Raw genomic sequence first — 20443 nt, 5'->3', positions numbered from 1 at the left:
CCCCCAGGAACGCCAGATAAACCATAATCGTGCTGGTTATTTAAAGGCCTGTTACGCTTGAAATTCGAGGCCTGTTTAGGCGGTGGACGCCTCCTCGTCTTCCGTGGAAGAGACGAAGCACCTCTCGAGACGCCGACGGTAGCCATCTCAGAACTCGCAGAGTTGCATTATGTTAATCGTGACCTCGACTGATGTGTACCAGTCGCGTGCCTCGAACGTATCCTAATAATCCTAATTACGTATCCGACGTTTACCAATGCCGGCCTCGAGCCTTTGCTCGACCGGCAGGTATTTTTAGACGCGATATTTGCGGTTAAATATTTAACCGTCCCGAGAAGGAAACGTTCGCTATCGACTGCTGCCTTTAATGGTTTAAAAAATATATCAGCGAATCCGCGGCAAACTCCGCAGTAATTACGTAGGGTGGCCACGTGGCTCGGTTTCACTGTTTGTCACCAGCGCATTAAGTAAGGCCAACAAACCGAACGAGCGAATTAACCTCCATTGTCTCCGCGTAAAAACCGCGGCGTCCATCGTCGCTTCCACCTCGTGGAAGGGACTTGTTTGCCCGTGATAAAATTGCATAACGCATAATTGCGCCGGGCAACACGGAGTCGTAACGAGCATTTAAATCATTCGCTTTATTGTGGCCGCTTCTTCCCACGAATCGTCTAATCGTTTCGCTCTAGACCGTGGAAAACGGTCGGTCAGTCGTTCGATGACCTCTACCTTGCTCGTTGATTCCTCGACACTCGATTGTCCGAGAATCGACAGCGGGGAATACTGTTTGACGCGCGTTTAACGCCAGAAAGCACGGTGAATAAGTTTTCTTAACGTTGTGGGAACGTGGCTTTACGGTGGTCGGTTCCGGATCGGCGTCACGAACGACGCGAACGGATTAAAGCTAGTTAAAGGCGTTGGGCCTGAGTCAGCGCTTATTTTAGAACAATTAAGGGCCACGGCGATGGCCGGCGACGCGTTTCGAGCTACGCGAACCAACTCGTGCATTAACCATGACGAAAGATTGCAGCGTGACAACTGCACTTGGCGGGCAACGGCGGCGTCGCCTTGCATGCTGTCTCCGCGGTTGCATAATCGCGGTCGCGTCCGCTCTCGTAGTCATTATTTCGATCGGAATTCGATCGGTTCTCGGCCTCGGGAAAAGTCGATTAGCGTCGGGCACGAGACACTTACGCGCGGACAACGGGCACCCGGTTTAAATGGAACGCAACAGGTACAGAGGGCCTGTCGATTTGCATACCGGCGCGTTCCATTGTAACCGTTCCCGCGCGTCCAAATAAACCCCTGCACGTACTCGTTGAAACAGATCGCGGTGCGTTTCGTACACCCGGTACAAAGCCTCGGAGTTTGAATTTAATTGCGCCCGGTCCTCGGAGAGCGAGTTTCAGTTACCGCGCCCGATAAAATCGCGAACGAGGGCGGTCCTCGTTAACAAAACCCACGGGAAAGGCAGCCGGGGTCCTCCCCCGCGAGTGGCCGGGTTGGAGCGTTTCGGCGTCTCGCGTCGCTTTGATTTCACGGCGTTTGTCCCGAGATTTGCCGGGGAGTGGAAGCGACGAGGCGCTTAATCGGCCGAGAAATCAAAGGGGCGGCGGGTACGAGCACGGGACTTCCTTCTGGCTCGGCCGGTTCCTGCAGTTTTCGCGTGCTCCTCTTTGTGCGTCGCTCGAGGGTGCCTCGACAATGCTCGAGCTCGTCAAACAGGGGCGGGAAAGAGAAGGAGAAGCTAAGAACCGCGAAGGGTTGTTCGACGATGCTCGTGCGTGCCACGCAGCCACCGATCCGTTCGCCGGCTCGCATTTCTACTTTACCACCCTTCTTTTCCATTTCCTTTCGAACGGAATACCACAACGGATAATTAGAAAAAAAAATTGTGCTCGTCCTCGTTGAGAGAATCCGCGCGACGCGTCCTTCATGGCCCCTGAATGGCCCAGATTTCTTGGTACAATTGGGAGCCACCGAGGGGGAACGGCGTTCCCCGGAACCCTTTAGTTTTTCGCGCAGGAGCTCGTGGAAGAAAGGGGTCGCAGGGTCCCCCTCTACCGATGCAACGCGGCGCGGCCGTCGGTGTCCGTTTTGTTCCCATTATTATATCATAATATTGTATCGCGACTTCCGCCGATCGTTTGTTGCGCGAAAAGGGGTGTTATGCGTGTGGCCACGTGCTCGGCGTGCTGGTTTTGTCCCCTTGTTACGCGTTTAGCTATGAGCAGCGTTCGCGAGTGCTCGATGTGTTCCTCCCTCGAAGTTTACACAGGCCGCACGTGCTCCCGCTCGCTTCACAATATTTACGTGTATATTAGACGAGTGAGATAATCCTGTCGCTTAAGGAGCTCTAGTATTTTAAAAGAAAACACGCCGCCCGGCCGCGATAAAATCGTATAGCGGTTCCGTGCGTCGCGGCGCGCCGCGTCAAGAAGGGTTGGGGCGAAACAGCGCGCGCACCCGACCCGAGAATGCGTTTAACAACGTTTGGTTTGCGTTTTACCGCACGTTACGAATCGCTTGGTCAGCTGTTGACACTGTTCTTCGTGCTCAGGATCAACGGTCGCATGCAGAGAGCCTCGGCTTGATATGCAACGAGCGACGATAATGAGCCTTGTACGAGCGTGCTCGCCCGTGTGTATGCGCATACATGCGACGTACATATGCAATTTGATGCTACGATCGTTTCGTCGCGGGTATTCGACGCGCGGTACATGCTCGGGGAATCGTAAACTCGGCCCAGTTTCGTTGTTACGCTTTCGAACGAATGCCCGGCGATCCTACGCAAAAAACTAATGACTGCGAATCCTCCACGAGCGTTCCACATCCGAACAGGTACAATTGTTCGCGTTTCGAGTGCCGGCTGGCTCGGCTCTAAGCGTTTTAAGAGCCCTGCTCGAACTATAAACAGTCTTACGTATACGAGTGTTTAGTCAAGTCAACGCTTTGATGACTACGCGTAAACTCTTTTGCAAAAGGGTTTCAACTTCTTATTTTTTGCAATTTTAAATTCAATTCGATTCGATGCTTTGAGAAGCAGAAGTTGGATTAAAAAGTGTCGTCGCAAGTTGGGGAGAAGAGGAAATTAAAGACACCGACTTTGATGTTTGGCTCGTTTTTGATGTTTCATTGAATCAGTAGCGAAGGGGGACTCGTTTGCGAGGCAGACACGGATTTTTCAGTAAAAGGATTCCCCGTGGCGGCGTTCTTTCGTTCCACCCTCGGAGGTTGGCGATAAATTTTCGGTTAAGAAGCGGCTTTAATGACCGAGGCTTCGTTGGAGCGCCAATTTAGCCGGGCTCCGGTTATCCCGGCGCGACGATTTGACGCCGAGGATAACGTTCGATCGATTCGATCGAAACAGCGTTCCTCGAAGCGGACACAGGTGCCGCGTGCAATATCAATGATCCCCGCCTAATTATTCAAATTGCCGGCCGCTTTACAGAATTCTTAATCAGACCCGTTTAAGCGCACGCTTTTCTTTAATCGCGTTCCGCTCCCCGACAGAAAAATATAACAGCTCGAGCTTGTCGTCGTTTCAAATTACAAATATCAGAAATTCCATATAAATTAGTCTTCTTTGCGCGATAATAATTAATCGACGATCGTGCTGAATTTCGTTTACCGTACTCGTAGCGAGTATGCGACTCGCTGACGTGGACAAAATCGTGCTTAATCGCTGGCACGGTGCATTTCAATGCAATTTCCACGAAACCATCGGCCACGCGTCGAAATCCATGGAATTCTTCGCTACATTTTTGATCTCGATTTTCAACTTCCCGAGAATATTTACTCGAAACTCCAGACGCCAGTCTGACCGAAATAGATTAGGCGAGCGTATTCGAGCACCAGGAAAGCCGAACGGTTTCTGTTCCGTCATCGTCGACTTCCTTCGCGATTACATTGCTCTTAAACGTTACCGTAACGGAACTAAAAACACCCTCGCCCTCGGCGTTCCACCACCGGTCGATGTCACTTTTTAGAATAGCAGCTTTGGGGCCGGCATAAATAGCATCTCGGCGCAAATATCGCGGACGTTGGCTTCGGAGCTCGCGAGAAAATCGACGAGCAGACGTGGGGCGTTTAACCTTTCCAGCATTCCCTCCCGAAACGAAACATTTCGCGTTTAACGGTTCTCGAAAAATGCCAAGCTTATTCGTTGGATCTAGTTGTCGTTGGAAGGTATATTTGTTCAACACGAATCTGCCAGGACCGAACGAAACGGTTTCCCGCCGCCTCTTAAGTTAACTGTTTTGGAATTGCAGTTGTCAGAAGACGTTTCCACGCGACTGAAAACGACTTGTCGTAGGAAACGGGTCGGCTGTTTTCGCACGAAGGATTGCGAGAGCACGTTTCCGGTTGCTGTTGAGAGCTCCGCAATAAAACGACATGAAAGAGGTATCGTTTTGCTCTTTAGTATGTCACGGTGCCACTCGTAGCGGTACACCGTGCTCGCATCGACTCCTCGTTGTTATGCAAAGAACATTTTCTTGTCGACGATTCAGCACAGTTTCCCCTCTCTGTCCCCGTGGCACTGGTCCCAAGTTTCGCGTTGCATTTACGCTTCGTTTCGTACCTCGCTAACTACTATTTTATTATTTATAAAGTATTTGCATCGCAATATTACGAGACGCAGGACTGCAAAGGATTGAGAAACAGTTTACGGTTCGAAAGGTTACCAGGTCTCATTTTCTAGCCAGGCTGTCGCATCGAGCGAGTCGTTTGATCTTTGCGCTTCTGGTTGCACTTTCCGCGGTTGAACTTCCTCCCAGGAAGCGCTCGTCGCCGTGAAATGTCACCGTTGCAAATACGAGCGCGTGTAACCTACGCCGTATTCAAAAAAACATTCTCTAATAGCGAGACCAGACGATCAGCAGCGAGCTTTCTCAATGAAATCATCGACGAATAAATCGCGTCGCTGCTGGAATGCTTAGAATTGCCTCGCGGTTACCTAACGAACGTCCCCCATTTACATAAAAGCCTCGAATGCAGCCGGTGTACTAAGTGCGTCTATTTGAATATTTCACTCCGGGGCACGCAGGGCGTCTAGTTTCATTAGAGATTCGTGGAACGATTTTTTAAACGAGTTTTTCCAGCTTCCGGGCACGACGTAGAGTCGATTATCGGTACGTTTACCCTGATCGAAATCGTAGTTCGCGTGGGCAGCCTCGAAGGTCTCGGTAGGTCTCGATAGGAGAGCTTCGCGGCGAGTCCTAAAATTCGCGAAATATTTATAGACCGCAGCTGCACGATCGCGCACGGTCTCCTGCCGTGGGAGCACCCGTTTATTCGCTCCTCTCTCGAATCCGACGATTCTGCGTTCGCGTTTTACAGAGAAACGTCTCTCGTCGTGGTACCGGTGGCCTGTGTAACCTAACGGTGCGTAAAATACACGCGACACGCGGGTCACTCTTGGAAAAAATCATTTCTATTAACGGTACAGCCGCGCGTCGTCCTTTGAATTCGTCGCGCGTCCCGCGATAGAAAGGCGACCGATGCAGTTCGAATATTCTACGAAAAGATTGCTTCTCACGTTCATATACCATCAATCGTCAAGGTTTCTCGTGTGTTTGCACAGTAAGCCCCAGACACAACTTAACGACCTCGTCGCCTTGAAATTCAGGGATACTAATTGTTTTAGACTCTGTCGAAATGTCTCTAAAACGAAGGACAAGCCACGAGAATACGATTCGGATCGTTAAAAGAGACGGGACCGGATTCCTCGGGGTCCGGGGTCGTTAAATCGCGGGTAACAGCTGTGAAAATTTGTTTTCCAACGACCCACGTGCGTGTTTCCCCGAACCCGCACAAACGGACCGGTTTTCCACGGTTTCGAGAGCGGAGGGACGAGACCCTCGAGCCAGCCGGCACCCTTGTCGACGTCTTCGCACAAGGGGTTGTCTACTCGGAAGAGAGTGGGCCGCTCGTGCGAAAGAATGGACACAAAAGGAACGGGGGTGCGAAGTCCGGGGCGCGTGTACGAATATCTCTATGCGCGTATGCTACTTGGCCAACACGCACGCACGATTCTACAAAAGGTTGGTCGGGTACCAGCCACCTTCTCGCGGAGGTCGTTCCTCGACGATGGGGACGAGGAGGGGTGGGCGCGTTCGCACGAGCTAGGTACAAATCTTCGCCGTCGTCGTCGTGAACGGGAATCGAAGGGAAAGAAAAGACATGGCCCCGAGGCTCGCTCGACGTGAAAGAGGAAGAAGGGCGTGTTCCGATTGTCGTTGGCTTTTCTCCCGTGCAGAAACAAACGTCCGAGGAAGTCTTTTGAAGACGACGGACCCTTTTGTGTCGCACCCCTTCGGCCGAGTACGATTTTATCTTTGCAACAGTTACTGCGTACGAGGGACCGCCGTGTAATTAGTGTATCGCGACCAGCCACCTTGACTCGCGACAATTATGGGGGCTCTTGGACGTTACTCCGTAATAGCGGTTCCTCCATTTACGCCGAGGGGTGCTATCGGATGCGTTTCAATTGTCCAGTACTTTCCGTAGAGTTTCCAAATGCCCCCACCAACCATAAAAGAAAAGTCGTAATTTCGTGGCAGAAGGAATTTACTTAGAAATCCGATCGTAAAAATTCTGTGTAATAATAACGTAAACAGGACGCTGGGACTCGGCCACGTGGGTCGGTCGGGTGTAAATCGTCGGACGCAAGACCGCAGTTAGGAAACGTTTTGTGGATTTCTGACGCACATGTCCCGGATACGCGAGTCTGGCGCATCCGTGGAAAGAAAAACAACGCCCTCGAGGCGTCGCGACTTCTTCGTGCGTCGACGAGGACGAGGGGGTTTTAGGCTGCGGTCAGAGACTTGGGAAGTCGTACATTCGCGACCGCAAAAGAAATTAAATCCATGGTGTTATCGTACGGACTGCTCCGAGTCTCGTTTATCCTGGGAAGTCGACGTCGACGAGCACCAACCTTCTGAGAATTTTTTATCGCGAGAAGAGGACAGTTTTCAGGATCGGGGAGAGTTCGAGGAAAGAAATCTGAACGATTCGTAATCTTTGCTTTCGATACATTTTATTTCGAAGCGTGTACAAGTGTGATAGTTCCATGGAGGTATCTGCGAAGCTATATTTTACGCACAATTTGACAAGCCAGTGTCCCCTAGTGGGTTCGATGGCTCCATTTGCAATAGGTTTTATCGTTATGTTAATAGAGCAATTTCCGGATAGTCGGTTATATTGTCCCGTAGCATCGATAATTCCCCCTAGAGAGCCGGTCCCCAATGTCAGCGACGAATTAGGGGTGTTTTCTGTTTCCGGGATCGTCGACGAGTCGCGAAACGGTCAAAGGGTCCGACGATGATGCCAATAAACACGCGCGTCTCTATAACCACCGTGTGTAACGTCGTATCTTCATTGATAAATTGACGTTGGCCCGCCACCCTTTAAGAAGCATTAAACAATCGACCCCCTCCGACCATCAACCAATCGACCGCATCCATCTTCGTGACGCCGTACAATTGCCTCTGATCGACCCGCAGAGATAAGAAGAAACGTATCTATATTAACCGTTCGGTTACTTTTTTCTGTTCGCAGACTTCACCATGGATTGGTCCGATCACGCGCTATGGTGGCCCGACAGAAATCACTGGCTGATCAGAACGAGAAGCACCCTCGATCAGTATGGCGTCGCCGCGGATGCTCGTCTTCACTTCACGCCGATGCACAAAATCATCACGGTGCAATTGCCAAACATGACCTGTCGCGACTGCAAAGTAGACTTCTCCGTCAAGACGTTCAACGCCGTGATCAACTTGTGCAAGGAATTAGGCGAGTTGTTTCTCTATTCGTTAACCCTCGATCGGGGTTTGGAAGTATTCGCTACACGACCGACAGTGTGGGATCGCTTTAATAGTTATCAGGAGGATAAACGGAGCGTTTGAATCGAAGTAGCGAGAGGGTGGACAAATTTAGGGGAGCTAAACATTCTGCCAGGAACACGACACGTTACTTTAATTCGTGAGATCATTTAAATCCTGCTCCGTCCGTTGCAAAATTCACCGTCGAAAGTTGAGAGCCGTGAAATTTTTTCGACGGCGCGAAACGAATTAGCAAGGCCGACGCTTTAAAAGTGGAATTCTTGCGCAACGCTTTTATCGCGGCGGAGTTAATTACTCCCGGTAACGAAATAAAATTGTAAAATTGTCAGTCACGCGAAGGTCGCCGGTCCCTTCTTCGAGCAGCGAGGACCTTTTTAATCAAAGAAATGGTTTGTCGCGATAATGAAGGCATTATATCGCGGTATCGCCTAGCTTGCCAGCTAGTTGGTTTCATTTTTTCTACTTTTCAAACAAGGAAAACGATTCATCGATCAATCTCTCCGGCTCGTATACCTTCGTAAGCCGTAGAGCAACAAAAATAACTCTCGTAATAACTCATCCGCGTCGTCGTAATGGTTATTAAAGTCACGGTTTCTTATTTTTTGTCCACGTAGTCGCGGACAGATAACCTCGTCGATAGCCTTCCGCGTGTCATACTCGCAAATAGACGCTGTGTCGTAAGCTCGTTCCCGCGACATTATTTCCACGTAACTCTTTACCAACTACCGAAAGTTCTCTCTAAAACGAGACCCCGTCGGTCTCTGTTGCGCTTTAGGTATCAGACACCCGGAGGAGCTGTCGTTTTGCAAGCCGCTCGAGCCGAGTCACCTGAAACACAATTTAAAAGACCTCCCGGACAAAAAGAGGATCGAGAACCAGAAGAACGGGCACTGGAACGTGCCGGCGGACACGAACACCTTCATTCCCGTCAGCCAGAGTCCCAGGGGATCGACGGGGAGCCTGGACCAGAGCAGCGCTTTCATGTGCGCACCGGTCACACCCAACAACAGAAATCACAGCACTCCGATCAGCTCGCCGGTCTCGGTTAGTACGAATACACTTTGGCCACGGTAAAAAAATACCAGAGCGTAGGACCTGTTATGGTAATAAATAATCCTCGATCGAGTCGATCGCCGCGGCTATGATTTATCGGCGTCGACCTATCATTACCGTCGGCGGGGGCCGTTCGTCTCGGAAAACTAATTTGCTTCTCGCGAAACGGGTCCGTTTTCCCATCCACCGTGCTAACATTTTTCTACCGTCGCGTTGTCCAGCAAACCGGTACGTGGAAGAGGAACAACAACTCGTCGAGTTTCGGTAGCACCGGCTCGTTCAACGCGAACAACAGCACGATAGGCACGGAGACGTTGAACCGCGGACTGTCCAAGATCCTGGCGCAGAGCGTCGACTGGGTAGCGCCGGAAATGTGGGCGAAAGTGGTCAGGCCGAAGAATCTCGTGGAACGCGCCAGGATGAACGTCGCTTGGCTGGACTCGTCCCTCTCGATCATGGAGCAGGGTATACGCGAATTCGACACCCTCAGGCTGAAGTTCAAGTTCTACTCGTTCTACGACCTGAACCCGAAAACCGACGCCGTCAGGATCAACATGATTTACGAGCAGGCCAAGTGGCAGCTGCTGTCCGAGGAGATTGACTGCACCGAGGAGGAGATGCTCATGTTCGCCGCGTTACAGGTACGGAGACCCTCGTTTTCTATTCGCGCGATCGTTTACGCGGCGACGGTTTCACGATCCAAACATCCGGCGCCCGTGGACCGAATCGATCAACACGGATCCACGTGCAGAGCGATGGACAGAAATAACTCGACCAGGGTTTCGATATGTCCATCCGCTGTTCTCCGATGTCGTTAAGCCGAGACAAGATGATAGGGGCTCGTGCTTGCGACGCGTAGTCGATTAGCTCTGATTCGTAACGACCGACGAAATAGAAGTATATTCGTGGAATGAAATTGAGTGGATTAGAAACTCCCACGCGGCGCGATTCGCATGCAAATCTCGTCCGTTTAAGTCGATCGGGGAGAGGAGAACGTTCGCGTCGTTTTTCCGATACGCCTACCCGATTCCTCGGTCGCCGAGCATAACGATAAAAGGAGCGTGTCGACGTAATTGGTATTCCGTGTTCGCAGCTGCAAGTGAATCTCCAGGCGAGCGTGCCGCAACCGAATTACGACAGCAACGGCGCCTCCTCGCCCGTCGAAGACGACATTGACGCGGCCTTGACGGACCTCCAGGTGACCCTCGAGGGCAGCAACATCAGCAACGGGCCCAGCGACATCACCCAGGTCCCCGAGCTCTGCGATTACCTGCGCTTCTACAAGACGAGGTTCTTGAATCTGACGGGCTTCAAGTACTACTGGGTCACGTGCAGAGACCTTCAGCTCAGGTTGTACAAGACCAAGGAGAAGACCAACAGCACCGAGTCACCTGCCTACGTGATCAACTTGCACGGATGCGAGGTCACGCCGGACGTCTATCTCTCGCACGGACGCTACGGGATCAGGCTCGATGTGCCCAGCGCCGAGGGAATGACCCAGATGTGGATCAGATGCGACAATGTGAGTTACACCTCCGCTCGATCTGCAATTGCTGCGCATTATCACCGCCCACGCTATTATTCGGAAGGGATTTTTCTCGAATACCTGAAATAACTTGACGCTCGTTGCAGGAACAACAATACGCAAAGTGGATGGCGGCGTGTAGATTGGCCGCGAAGGGTCGCACCCTCGCGGACGCGTCCTACGAGAGCGAAGTGAACAGCATCGCGGCTTTCCTGCAACTGCAGAGGCCTGCACGCGCCCCCGCGATCGATCCAAACTCCCATGTGATCATTCCAGAGAACTACGTGGCCCAAAAGTTCGCGAAAAAATTCAAAGGAAAGCTGGTCCAGAGGATCTTGGAAGCGCACGCGAACGTCAAAGATCTTCCTTTGATCAAAGCCAAGCTGAACTATATCAAAGCGTGGCAATCTCTCCCCGAGTACGGGATCTCCCTGTTCGTGGTTAGATTCACCGGAAAAAGCAAAGACGAGCTGCTGGGTATCGCTAACAATAGACTGATGCGAATGGAGCTTCACAGTGGCGATCACTTGAAAACATGGAGACTGAACAGCATAAAGGTAAGCGGATCTTGAACGGACACTTTCCGCGGCAGAGTGCTCTTCGTAGCTTTTGTTAAACGATATTTCGCTTCGACAGGCCTGGAACGTGAACTGGGAGGTGAAACACATGATGGTCCAATTCGAGGAGGAGAATATAATTTTCGAGTGTCAGTCCGCGGACTGTAAAGTCATTCACGAGTTTATCGGTGGGTACATATTTCTATCGATGCGATCGAAGGAGGCGAATCAAACGTTGAACGAGGAGATGTTCCACAAGCTGACCGGTGGATGGGTTTAAGGGGCGAGCAAACGAGAGCACAAAATCTGTTTCTAACGGCTTCGAGCTTTGTCGTTCCCGCCAGGGTCGCGCACGTTGGCTGACATTTGTATAAAACACTCGACTCTATATTTAGAGACGCTTTATTATAGTATTTGTAAATAGAAGACCTATCTCACGAATAGGGGACAACTAGATTTTAGCGGATTTATCGTACGCACGAGATATACGATCGTGAACGTTGGATGGATACGTTGATGGCGAGTTACTTTTGTACGCGATGAAAGAGTAATATGCAGTTTACGGCCGCTAAAATCGTGCGATAGAATACGAGGCGTAACGTATTTCGTAATCGAGCGAAACACGCACAACGATCGACCCACGAGCGAATACACCGCGCCCTTTTCTACACGCGACGCCGTTGATTAAGGTCATGAACGAATTAACGTTTTTCCAGCGATTAGCGCGTTTCCCTTTCTCTGGCCTCGACCTCGCTAAACGACGACGTTCCCGATGATCTTTCGGTTGCCAGGTCCATCTTTCTCGGGCAGATACATGTATTTTTTCACAGCATGGGGTGCTATGCCGGGAGAGATCGACTTCGAGACGCGACGACGCAGCGAAATCGTGTAAATTATTTGTTGTTTTAATGTAAACTATATATATATATATATTAAAATAATCGTTATCTTTAGCGATAAATACATCATATTAACTAAGCTTTTGATCGGTGTAATCATTTCTAGTAAATAATAATTCAAGAAAAAAAGTAAGAGTTAAACTATCGTAATGTAACGAACGTATTGTATAAATTGTGTACGCGTGGAAATAGAATATTTACCAAATCTGACCAATCTTAACTTCCGATCGTTTCTGGATGGATGATGAGCATTTTTAGCCCGAAATTTTAATATATATAAAAGATATTTACTTGTAGCGTGTAACCAGAAGAGTATAGTTTTGTATATTGATAGACGCTAGGTGTACAATAAACTTAATTATTATTAATCCGTGGACTCGTTGGTGGCAGCTTCGTTATCGGTCAAAATGGCAGGAGTGGCTCCGAGTTTCCGGTTAATTTCACGCAACACGCACCCGTTGAAATCGTGAAATTCTTTATTAAAGTATGCGTTATTAAAAATCATGTATACATGTCGACAATAATCGAGGGAGTAAAACAAAATGTATTATAAACATCCGCATCTCGAACGTCGCGAAAATTCCTGGTCATCTCGTCGACGTTCGGCGCACGATCGGTGCTGGTTCATCCCTGTCGGTCCGACTTCTCCTTCACTCGACGGCGCACAACGTGTTTTTCCCCGAATTGTCCATGGACTTCACGCCGCTGCCCTGATTCTTATTCTCGGAATTCTTGAACGACGGCAGCCCTCTCGATACCACGGGGGCGTTGCAACCACCCGCTGCGCCCGCTCCAACCATGTTTCCACCACCTCCGCCTCCGCATACCTGAATCAAAGCAAAACTCCTTTCATGGACGTCCAGCTATCCGTTTACTAATAATTCCTACGCCCATGACAAGCTATTTTATTTCAAAGTGACTTTAAAAGAAATTTGTTTTCTGTTTTATAAGAGGCGTCGAGACTACACGATATTTTTAAGCACTTTAATAGATTCACAGCCCCGGGAATGGTAACGTTTGGTTAGACTTAGAGCATAGAGAGTCCCGATGCATCGATCGAACGAATAAAATTCACCTGCGGATGAATAGGGGGTGCAGAGTGCACGAGTCGTCCAGCAAGTGGACCGGGTTTTTCTTTCTTGGTGCGCACCCACTCGTGACCCAGGACCCTTTCCAGAGTCAGCCTCAGGGTGATGTCCGGTTCTAGGATGTGCTTGACGATGCTCTTTGCCAGCGCGGACACTACCCCCCGTACTCGCGAGCGGAACATCCAGTTCCTCGACATCTGGTCCTTCAACAGTTTCTTGAGATTCGTGTCGTCGAAAGGCATAGAGGCGTTCAGCATGATGAACAGAATGATCCCTAGGGACCAGACGTCCGCCAGCTTCGGGTTGTAGGGGGTGCCGGATACGACTTCCGGTGCAGCGTAGGCCGCGGAGCCGCAATAAGTCTCGCTGAGGACGCGTCTGCCGTCGTGGTCGACGCAAAACCTCGCGAATCCAAAGTCCGCCAGTTTGACGTTGAACTTCCTGGATAGAAGGATGTTCTCGCACTTGAGGTCACGGTGGGCGATGTTCTTCCCGTGGAGATAATAGAGGCCGGATGCCATCTGTCTGAACCAAAGCTTCGATTGCTGTTCCGGCACGACGCCGTTCTTTTTCACGAAGTCCAGCAGGTCGCCATTGTCGGCGCAACGCATGAAGATGAAGACCCTCGGGCCACGCTGCAATATACTGTGCACCTAGAAATGTTTCGTGTCTGAATGCGATTACTATTTACCCCGTGGTATTTACCGCACGCTGAACACGTCGTCTTACTTGAATGATATGAGGATTTTCAATTTTTGTAAGGATCTCGAGTTCGCGGGGGAAAAACTTGTTGAGGAAATCACGGGGTGCTTTCTCTTTGTCGAATATCTTACAGGCTAACCGTAGTTTCTTGGAGCTGGTCCCGTCCACGTACTCGGCCAGGTGCACGGTCGCGTACGAACCCTAATGTTTGCAAAGTTCCCAGCGACCACGGTCGAATTTGTACGATGAAAATGAGAAGAACGCGAGATGAATTCAATACGAGAATGTAATGATCCTAAATTACGTTGTGAGAAATTGCAGTGTAATGATAATGATTCGATACGGGAGTAAAGAAGAGGAGAACGCAACGTTGAAAAAGAAACGCGAGAAACAATGTTGCACAGCGAAGGAAGCGAGTAATAAGCAGATGGGAGTTGGTAGAGGTTAACGAACAGGTGGAGGATAGAGGGTTGGGGGTAAATAACCTGTCCAATCTTTTTGCCAATCAGATAGCCTCGCTGCTCAAGAGCGTTCACCTCCGAATTTCGGGGGCTGAGTCGCGTGGCCATACCAGGGGATCTTCATTGGACTTTCGATCCTGATAACGAATAACTGGTTCTTCTTCTTCTTTGCCCGGCTTCTCCACCACCTTTCCGGTTCTTATATCGCGTTCCTGTTACTTATTCAATGTCAGCTCGAACTCGTTGTCTTCCTTATCGTCCTTGAAACGTCTGCACGCACACTCCTTAAATTTGATCGAATTTTTTCGTGACGGATCCGCGGTTCGTGCTCCGTCCAGGAGCCGGGAAACAACTCGCGGGATATTTTACGTCGATGTGACCGCGTCAGGGGTCCGTTCTGTCATTTCATATGGCTGCGTGCACTAGAATTTTGAGCGTCGAGACCAGCTTATACCTGGTACGGAACGGGGCAAAGGAAAAGATCCGTGTCTCATTCGAACACAGCCATTATACTTAGAAACAACAAACAGTTGACCGGCAAGCACGATCGCGCCATGACTAGCTTCGATTTTGAAACATGTTCACGGTGTACGATCGGTGACACGGATTCCTCCCGAGCACAAAAAAATGTCACGGTTCCTCTTCTTCTTTACGGTACGCTTAAATGCTATACGTACTTAAACTTTAAATGCCAAGAAACAATCGTCGCGTGTATCACCGTTTCAGCGATTTACGGGACTACAGGTTAGATATATCAAAATTTATTCTCGTAACGTAACGTCATGCATCTAATAAATAGTAATTAAACTTTTGGATCGATGATCTAAGTACTGAAGAACTGTTGATAGAATATTATTCATATCTCATATATTATCGCGTCTACATTAGAAGCACCGGAATTTATTCATAAAATACAATCATATCTATCTAATAAATAATACTTGAATACTTGAATCGCTAATAATTTTACAATAATTAGTTTTAACTAACGATTAAACTATAGCTTTTCGCGGCACTATTTAAACAAGAACATCTAACGTCATCTACGAAGAGAACGTCCAAGTTTGTCGAGAAATAGTTCTCTTTTTAGGTAACTCTTTGTAGATGGGGGTGCAATCGACTATATTAATATATAGATATACTGAATTACATCCAATGTATTTTTGGGTAAAGAATTTATTTCTCGAAAATGAGTAGGATTTCAGAGGTATGTCTATTCACTAAAAATGATTGTAATGGACCCCTGCAACCAAAAATAATTTTTTTAGAACGGTTTAAAATTTTTTAATTTCGCCCGGAAAATTTGGATTGTTTTTCAATCTCTTTCATAGTCGACTCACATGCATTTGTGCATGCATTACAGTTAGTTGTCAATCAATACTAATTCAATGAAAAGTTTATAGATACTGCAGTCTTCCCTCTCACTCTAGCTGCGAGAGTGGGGGAAGCGGCCATCTTGCACTCGGCGCGAAGCCGCATGGCGAGTCAGCCATTGTTCAGCTCTCACAACGTGGAGACGTATCCACGCGTCCTAGTTATTTTCCAATAAACATTTGCTTTGTTACCGTTACGTTGGACGTATTCATTCTCCTGAGCTTCGTTCCTGGAGTCTGGAGATACGTGGGTGATATTTTCCCATAACTTTTTAAACTGACCGCCACCCGTAAGAGAAACCCAACCTAACCTCCGTACGGCAGTCAGATTAGATCACGAAAGTCCGTAAGGTGTAAGGTCAAAATTTATTTATTATAAAAATTATCAAGACAGGGTTTTATTTTATCGAAATTTTTTATTGAACGAATTTATACATAGCGTAGAAATTAAATTACGCAGCCGGATCATCACCCTTGGTAGTACGCGTGTAGATCAATTGCGCGTGGTGTTGAACGACTTGTTTGATGAATCCGTTCTGTTGCAGTTCGATCAGTGCCCTTCTGGCGAGAGATCCGCGGATCTTTAACCTTTCGCTGACGATCGATGGTGTGATTAATTTGTACAGTGTCACTTCCTTTTGCAGTTTCTCGTATGTGCTTTTGTCGAACAGTACTTGGTTGTTTAATTTGTCGCGAACTTTTCCTTTGGACCACTTCTACAGTAAAAAAATAGTTTGTCAAGATTATTAAAGACTTCATAGGATGTAAAGTAGGGAAAGATTGTACAAACCTTCTTTTTGGCTTTTCCACCAGATCCTCCTTCCTTCTTTTTCTGTGTCTTCTGTGGTTGCTTCGAAGACCCCTTCGTATCTTTCTTAGGCGGCTGAAATAAAAAATAAAAATGTATGACATGTCCAAAGAATCTAAATATTTAATTTTCGTATCAAATATTAATCAGACTCATTAAATCAGTATATTTTGCTATCACGTTATCGTTCCAGCATGAAATTGTCATCATTATATGTTAATTCAAAACAAATATCAATGGCTACGTAATATACTTAGCAACAGTAATGTGTTCGTCGAGAAATTTATTACCGTGTCAATAAAACAGGCACACAAGAATCATGTAGAGATGTTCACGCGTTAATTTAACTAGAAGTAATTGCAACTGAACATAAAAAATTCACGATTAAATTCTTCGAACGTATTGTATACACCATGTGGACGAAGACGCTGATTAAGGTTATCTTCTCGGTTACACGTAACATTTACGAAGAACTCGATTAACTTTTCAAAGAAAATTACCATAATGCATAGTCGAAAACTTCCGTTCACTCACAAAATTACTTAATGTAGATATAATTAAAAATAGAAGGGAAAAACGTTCGCTGTAAGTGTACTCACCATGATGACTGTGTACTCGGAAAGAAAAGGGAAGTGAGTAGGTCGCCATCTTTAATGGCTATTTCATTCGGATACTACGATGGTCAATGTCATTACCGAAATAGATTAAAAATTGAAGGAAATAACAGAATAATGAGTGAACGAATTAGTGGAAAAATTAAGTTAATGGTTATATTGCACGGTTACTAGAAAGTATATCAAAATCGGTTTACACGTGTCATTGATGAAATATTGTCGAGCTGTCAGTCGCTCAGGAGTGGCTGTACCGTGTCAAGCATGGCGCCACGCCGAGCGTTTTCACGTCTCGATATTTCTTACCTTTGACGCGCCAGCAAAATGTATTTGCTTTAAGAATACCCTTTACTATCGTTAAATTCATCACGAGTCTTCATTTGTATATCCAATTTCGTACTGGAAAGGTAATTACTTCACGGTAGAAACATTTATGTAAGGTTAAGATGCCATTCGCCGTCGCTACATGTCATTTGTATTTTTATTTAACCCGATCTGTAAACGATAAATGCGCGATTTGAATGAATCAATCGATGGCAAACTAGCGGCTAGTCCTAAATGAGATATTTAAGTGAAGAAAGTGTTATGTTACATTATTATCGGGTGTCATTAAGTGATAAGCGAACGTGTCCCTAATCAGCTGGGCGATCATCGGTTTACCTTCCACATATTTTTGATCGTGCTCGACGATTGCCTTCTTTGAACTATAAAATTTTTATTCAAACGCCTGAATTACCGTGTAAATAGCATTCGATAAAAAGTTCAGTCACAAAAATAATATTTCGAACGAACATATGCACAATCCGGGGTTACCGAAAAATCGTGTTTTTTTTTTTATTGCAGGATAACGTGACTGGTAGAAGCAGCCCTGGCACTGTTGCAAAATGCTTCCACTTACGCACAAGGATTCAAGAAACCTCGTTAGCCGGATAAAGGAGAAGTTATTAAGTTGGAAACGACTAATATTTTCTGATAAAAATACTAGGAATTTGTTTTTATTTCTTCTGCTAAATTTGTCCTTTGCCTTTATCGAATTACTGTACGGAGTATGGACAAACAGTTTGGGTTTAATATCAGATAGTTTTCACATGTTCTTTGATTGCACTGGTTTACTGTTTGGCTTGGCTGCATCCGTTATAACCAAGTGGAGAGCAAACGAACGATATTCTTACGGCTATGTCAGGGCAGAAGTCTTGGGAGGGTTTGTTAACGCTCTGCTTTTATTTTTTATCGCCCTTTTCATTATGTCAGAGGCTGTTGAAAGGTCCATAGAACCTCCAGAGATAAAACACGAGAGGCTTTTGGTTGTATCTATCATGGGATTGATAGTTAATTTAGTAGGAATATACGTGTTCCATCATGGGCACGGGCATGGCCATGGAGGGGGTCATGGCCATTCGCATTCTCATTCTCAATCTCACAGTGGCCATGGTCATTCTCACTCGAATCACACTCACAGCCATGATCATCACGACATTGAAATTGATCCTTCCTTCAGTGGTACAAACTCTCAGATTATGAAAGGAGTTTTCCTGCATATCTTAGCAGACACTCTAGGATCTGTAGGTGTAATTATATCAGCAGTGCTGATGCGCCTGTTTGGTTGGTTCATAGCCGATCCAATTTGTTCTATGTTGATTTCATTACTGATAGTTTTAAGTGTGCTTTCATTAATGAAAGATTCATGGGAAATATTAATGCAAAGGCAACCAGCAGTATTGGATCATGTTCTGCCACAGTGTTATAACAAGGTGACTCAACTGGCTGGGGTATATAGTGTACAAGAACCACACTTTTGGACACTGTGCTCGGACGTTTATGTCGGGTGTTTGAAATTAGAAGTGGCTAGAACAGTAGAGCCCAAATACGTTGTAGCGCATACGCAAATGATATTCCAAGCAGCTGGGATAAGGCATCTAACGGTCCAACTGGATTACGCACCTATGTGATCTACAAAAAACGTGCATGTCATAAAGTGTTCTTATAAGTGCTCCAAGACTGTATTTGTTTGCGGAGTCTGTCAAAAGCAAGCAAGGAACACTGCATTAGTGCAAAATATTTCTGCCATTTTAAAGTTGTGCAGATGCATTGTTTTGAGTAATAGTGAATACCATCTTGGATTACAAATTGTTTAAGAATATATTCGGTTATTGAAATCAGTGGAAATGATTGATATATTATATCATCATGTTCCCAAGGACTGTATTACAATTTCGTTTCAAAGTTCATTCCTCTTTTTGTTAATGTACATATAAATATCAGCTCATTTACTTTTGTCAACTACACTACTTTCCAACCAAAAGTCAAGAGTAATGGTTTGTATTATTTATTAAAGTCTTTGTATCAAATTGCATTTAAAGCTTAGAAATTATTGGTGTACAGCATTCAGACTTTTTTTTTATCTTTGTAAGACTAATTTAAGTCACATCTATAGGGATATTTTTATCTCTCCCTTCTTACTGTCTAAGTTTCTGTATATTACCGTTTGTAATGTAAAATCCGAAAAAACTATGATCAAGCGCGTGCAAAACGTAGAAAGATGAAACATTGTGTTTGCACATAATTACAGTGGCCAAAACCCATTTGCAGACAGCTGTGGACAGCTAGTCATTGCCACATGAGATCTGTGAAATATATACATATATATAAATGCAATTTTACAAAATGTAATATAAATTGATATTCTTACGTTTATACGAAGATTATGCTTTCCTAAAAATCGTATTTATTTTGTACATTCTGTTTTGTGTAAAATAAAATCGATATCAAGAAATTCATTCACACTTACCGCGTATTGATGATTGTTTCACAGCAGTGTGTCTGTACTTACGAAATACAGTGTAGAAGCATCCAGTAAATGAATCACTATTAATATTAAAGTAACTATACTGTAGAGAAGTTTGTTTAGAGACTGGCCGATAAAGATTGTTTGTAATGTTTGAGTTGATCGTCGTTGATCGGAACGGAACTACGAGGGCTCGTTAATTCAAATGTCCCGTTAGTGCGCATAATTTTTTATTACATATTTTATAAATACGCAACAAAGAAGTGACAAAAGTCATTTATCATGTTCATCGTTTTCACCAGCATTGTAACGTCTTCGATAGGCGATTGCCGAATTAGATTAACGAAAGATTTATTAACTATAAATCGTACGCGTGATCAGGACATTCCACGTAGTCGAGATAATATGATTTGTATACTTGAAGTTGTGATGACGTGAGCCAAAAAAAAATTAATGCAAACTTGTAGGAATAACGCGAAGGATTTTTGTATCGAGGTACTGTATCAACCTGTATGTGTAAAATGATTGAATAATTTGCGATCCGATAAGACCGGTACAATCTCCGAATTGAAAATCAACATTTGTTACGTTTTATCAGCGTTATTGTATAGATGAACGATGAAAGAGAATGTCCTCAGTATTGAGAGAGTGTAAATAAACAGAAATACTTGTACTAATAATAATTTGTCGTTCATTCTCTTTTTTGGTCGACCAGGAATGATCTATCTCTTGTATAA

At 46.3% G+C, this 20443-nt stretch overlaps 5 protein-coding genes across 9 annotated transcripts in view; 2 read left to right on the top strand and 3 right to left on the bottom strand.

Moving 5' to 3' along the window:
- The window catches only part of LOC122399075 (unc-112-related protein-like), a 35141-nt gene extending 22808 nt beyond the window's left edge, over positions 1-12333 (top strand). For 3 of the 4 annotated variants that reach the window (XM_043399464.1, XM_043399463.1, XM_043399462.1), the window contains exons 3-8: positions 7561-7794; positions 8620-8888; positions 9119-9538; positions 9991-10419; positions 10530-10979; positions 11059-12331. In XM_043399464.1, the coding sequence (XP_043255399.1) occupies positions 7561-7794; positions 8620-8888; positions 9119-9538; positions 9991-10419; positions 10530-10979; positions 11059-11259 (2003 nt within the window). In that variant the 3' untranslated portion in view covers positions 11260-12331. Of the gene's footprint in view, positions 1-7560; positions 7795-8619; positions 8889-9118; positions 9539-9990; positions 10420-10529; positions 10980-11058 lie in introns of all 4 variants that reach the window. The other variant, XM_043399465.1, reaches the window with a different exon arrangement.
- The window catches only part of LOC122399088 (JNK1/MAPK8-associated membrane protein), a 760891-nt gene that overhangs the window by 472497 nt on the left and 267951 nt on the right, over positions 1-20443 (bottom strand). The gene's annotated exons all lie outside the window — the stretch shown is intronic.
- On the bottom strand, positions 12529-14237 carry LOC122399085 (testis-specific serine/threonine-protein kinase 1). Its single transcript, XM_043399478.1, has 4 exons — positions 14154-14237; positions 13696-13869; positions 12954-13619; positions 12529-12705 (listed from the first exon to the last, which is right to left on the bottom strand). The coding sequence occupies exons 1-4, from the start codon at positions 14235-14237 to the stop codon at positions 12529-12531; spliced, it is 1101 nt and encodes a 366-aa protein (XP_043255413.1).
- On the bottom strand, positions 15895-16970 carry LOC122399093 (40S ribosomal protein S25). The gene is made up of 3 exons (XM_043399490.1): positions 16910-16970; positions 16293-16385; positions 15895-16218 (listed from the first exon to the last, which is right to left on the bottom strand). The coding sequence occupies exons 1-3, from the start codon at positions 16910-16912 to the stop codon at positions 15955-15957; spliced, it is 360 nt and encodes a 119-aa protein (XP_043255425.1). The 5' UTR covers positions 16913-16970; the 3' UTR covers positions 15895-15954.
- LOC122399084 (zinc transporter 7) lies at positions 17004-20362 on the top strand. Its single transcript, XM_043399477.1, has 2 exons — positions 17004-17328; positions 17765-20362. Exon 2 carries the CDS (start codon positions 17806-17808, stop codon positions 18868-18870), a length of 1065 nt encoding a protein of 354 aa, XP_043255412.1. The 5' UTR covers positions 17004-17328; positions 17765-17805; the 3' UTR covers positions 18871-20362.

This window comes from Colletes gigas, unplaced genomic scaffold (genome assembly GCF_013123115.1).
Source record: "Colletes gigas isolate AHSC1104 unplaced genomic scaffold, ASM1312311v1 Colletes_gigas_Sc00012, whole genome shotgun sequence".
NCBI lineage: Eukaryota > Metazoa > Arthropoda > Insecta > Hymenoptera > Colletidae > Colletes > Colletes gigas.
The sequence above is the reverse complement of the archived record's forward strand: the minus strand, read 5'-3'. Positions and strand labels throughout refer to the sequence as shown.

Bases quoted from the DNA above. Each gene is read 5' to 3' on its own strand.
- LOC122399085 (XM_043399478.1), bottom strand. From the start codon at position 14,237: ATGGCCACGCGACTCAGCCCCCGAAATTCGGAGGTGAACGCTCTTGAG. The intron at 13,870-14,153 runs GTTATTTACCCC...TGCAAACATTAG, and splicing joins TTGGCAAAAAGATTGGACAG to GGTTCGTACGCGACCGTGCA. The intron at 12,706-12,953 runs GTGAATTTTATT...GCTTTGATTCAG, and splicing joins CACCCCCTATTCATCCGCAG to GTATGCGGAGGCGGAGGTGG.
- LOC122399093 (XM_043399490.1), bottom strand. The intron at 16,219-16,292 runs GTTTGTACAATC...TTTTTACTGTAG, and splicing joins GTGGAAAAGCCAAAAAGAAG to AAGTGGTCCAAAGGAAAAGT.
- LOC122399084 (XM_043399477.1), top strand. From the start codon at position 17,806: ATGCTTCCACTTACGCACAAGGATTCAAGAAACCTCGTTAGCCGGATA.